Source organism: Habropoda laboriosa, unplaced genomic scaffold (genome assembly GCF_001263275.1).
Source record: "Habropoda laboriosa isolate 0110345459 unplaced genomic scaffold, ASM126327v1 scaffold111, whole genome shotgun sequence".
Taxonomy (NCBI): domain Eukaryota; kingdom Metazoa; phylum Arthropoda; class Insecta; order Hymenoptera; family Apidae; genus Habropoda; species Habropoda laboriosa.
Window position 1 is genome coordinate 1,063,593 of NW_017100293.1, and position 1,524 is coordinate 1,065,116.

Here is a 1,524-nt window from a genome sequence, read left to right on the forward strand (position 1 = left end):
AGGCGAGGAAAGAGGAGATCGCTGGCATACGCTCGAGATTGTTCATGGTAAATTCGCGAGGAAAGCGAGATTCCCGTTAAACGAACACCCCTTGGGTTGTAAAATTGAATATTCTACGGATGACTGTAATTTGGGATAATTTAAGCGAGCCATGAGTCACTTTGCCGTTTAAAAATTGTCAATTTTTCCGATTCAATTTTTATATGGTAAAGCGACCCTTGGAACACCCGGTAGATTTAGCGTAGCATATTATCAGCAACAAATAATTGCAATTTAATTTAAAAAGAGTCCACAGAGTGACTGATAAGTAACTTTACCATTGAAAAATGTTCAATTTTCCTAATCTAATTTTTACCTGGTAAAGAAACTTACAGACCACCCAGTAGATCTAGCAAACCTGAAAAGTAGATCTAGAAAACCTCCCAGAAAAGAAACCGAAGCACTCGCATTCTCACCAAGGATAGACAACAATTTTCAATTTTTCCAGTTGAATTTGGTAAACCAACTTACAGATCACCCGGTAGATGTAGCAAACCCAAAAACCTTCGATCAAAGGAACCGGAGCGCTCGTATCCACACGAACGATCGACGAACAATCGCGAAACGCGCTACGAAGAATTTGGTAAAGAAACTTACAGATCACCCGGTAGATCTAGCAAACCTGAAAACCTTCCAGAAAATAAACTAAAGCACTCGCATTCTCACGAGCGATAGACAAAAATTTTCAATTTTTCCAATTCAATTTGGTAAACCAACTTACAGATCACCCGGTAGATGTAGCAAACCCAAAAACCTTCGATCAAAGGAACCGGAGCGCTCGTATCCACACGAACGATCGACGAACAATCGCGAAACGCGCTACGAAGAATTGTAAGAAGAAGAAACGACGAGCGACCTAATAATAATCGCGACGTGAAACACGGGTGCAAAGGAAGAAAGTGTTGCCGTGAAACGCGTACACGGTTCCTTTGAAAATCCCAGCTCCATCCACCGGTAGAAAGAAGATCAAAGGAGGCTGGTTCGTCTGTTCTAACGGAAGCTCGATTTCTGTTGCAGGGCAAACAGGGTATGATGAAGGAGTTGTATCAGCAGGCTGTGGCCGGAAGCGAGCGCGTGACGAAGATCAATGCCGCAGAGGAGATCCAACACTCGACCCACGCTCGTTCGATCAAAGAACGATTCGAACGTGGCGAGCCTATCGCCGCGTCCGACGACGAGACGGACAGCAAACCGAAACCGGAGAAGGCAGACGAGGAAGTGATCGCAGCAGGTGCATTTCACCGTACCGAAATATATATATTTAGAAGCCCGTTAAATGTAATTAGCCCGTATAATGGATAGCGTTGCTGGCGGCTAACACGTCCTCCTCTCTTTGCTACCATGTGCTGTGCACACCGAGAGATCTTAAGATAGATATTGTGTAGCTGTTTTACATTAGACGGGTTGTTTGCTCTTGCAAGAATGTGTATAGTTCGAAGGAGAGCGGAGAGCGAATTTGGTATCGACGGAGAGGTTAGATCTTTG

General features: G+C 44.2%; 1 protein-coding gene across 1 annotated transcript in view; it reads left to right on the forward strand.

Moving 5' to 3' along the window:
* Window positions 1–1,524, forward strand: part of LOC108573827 — a 102,430-nt gene that overhangs the window by 89,938 nt on the left and 10,968 nt on the right. The window contains 2 exon segments of the mRNA XM_017936304.1: window positions 8–47; window positions 1,057–1,328. Coding sequence (XP_017791793.1) covers window positions 8–47; window positions 1,057–1,328 — 312 coding nt within the window.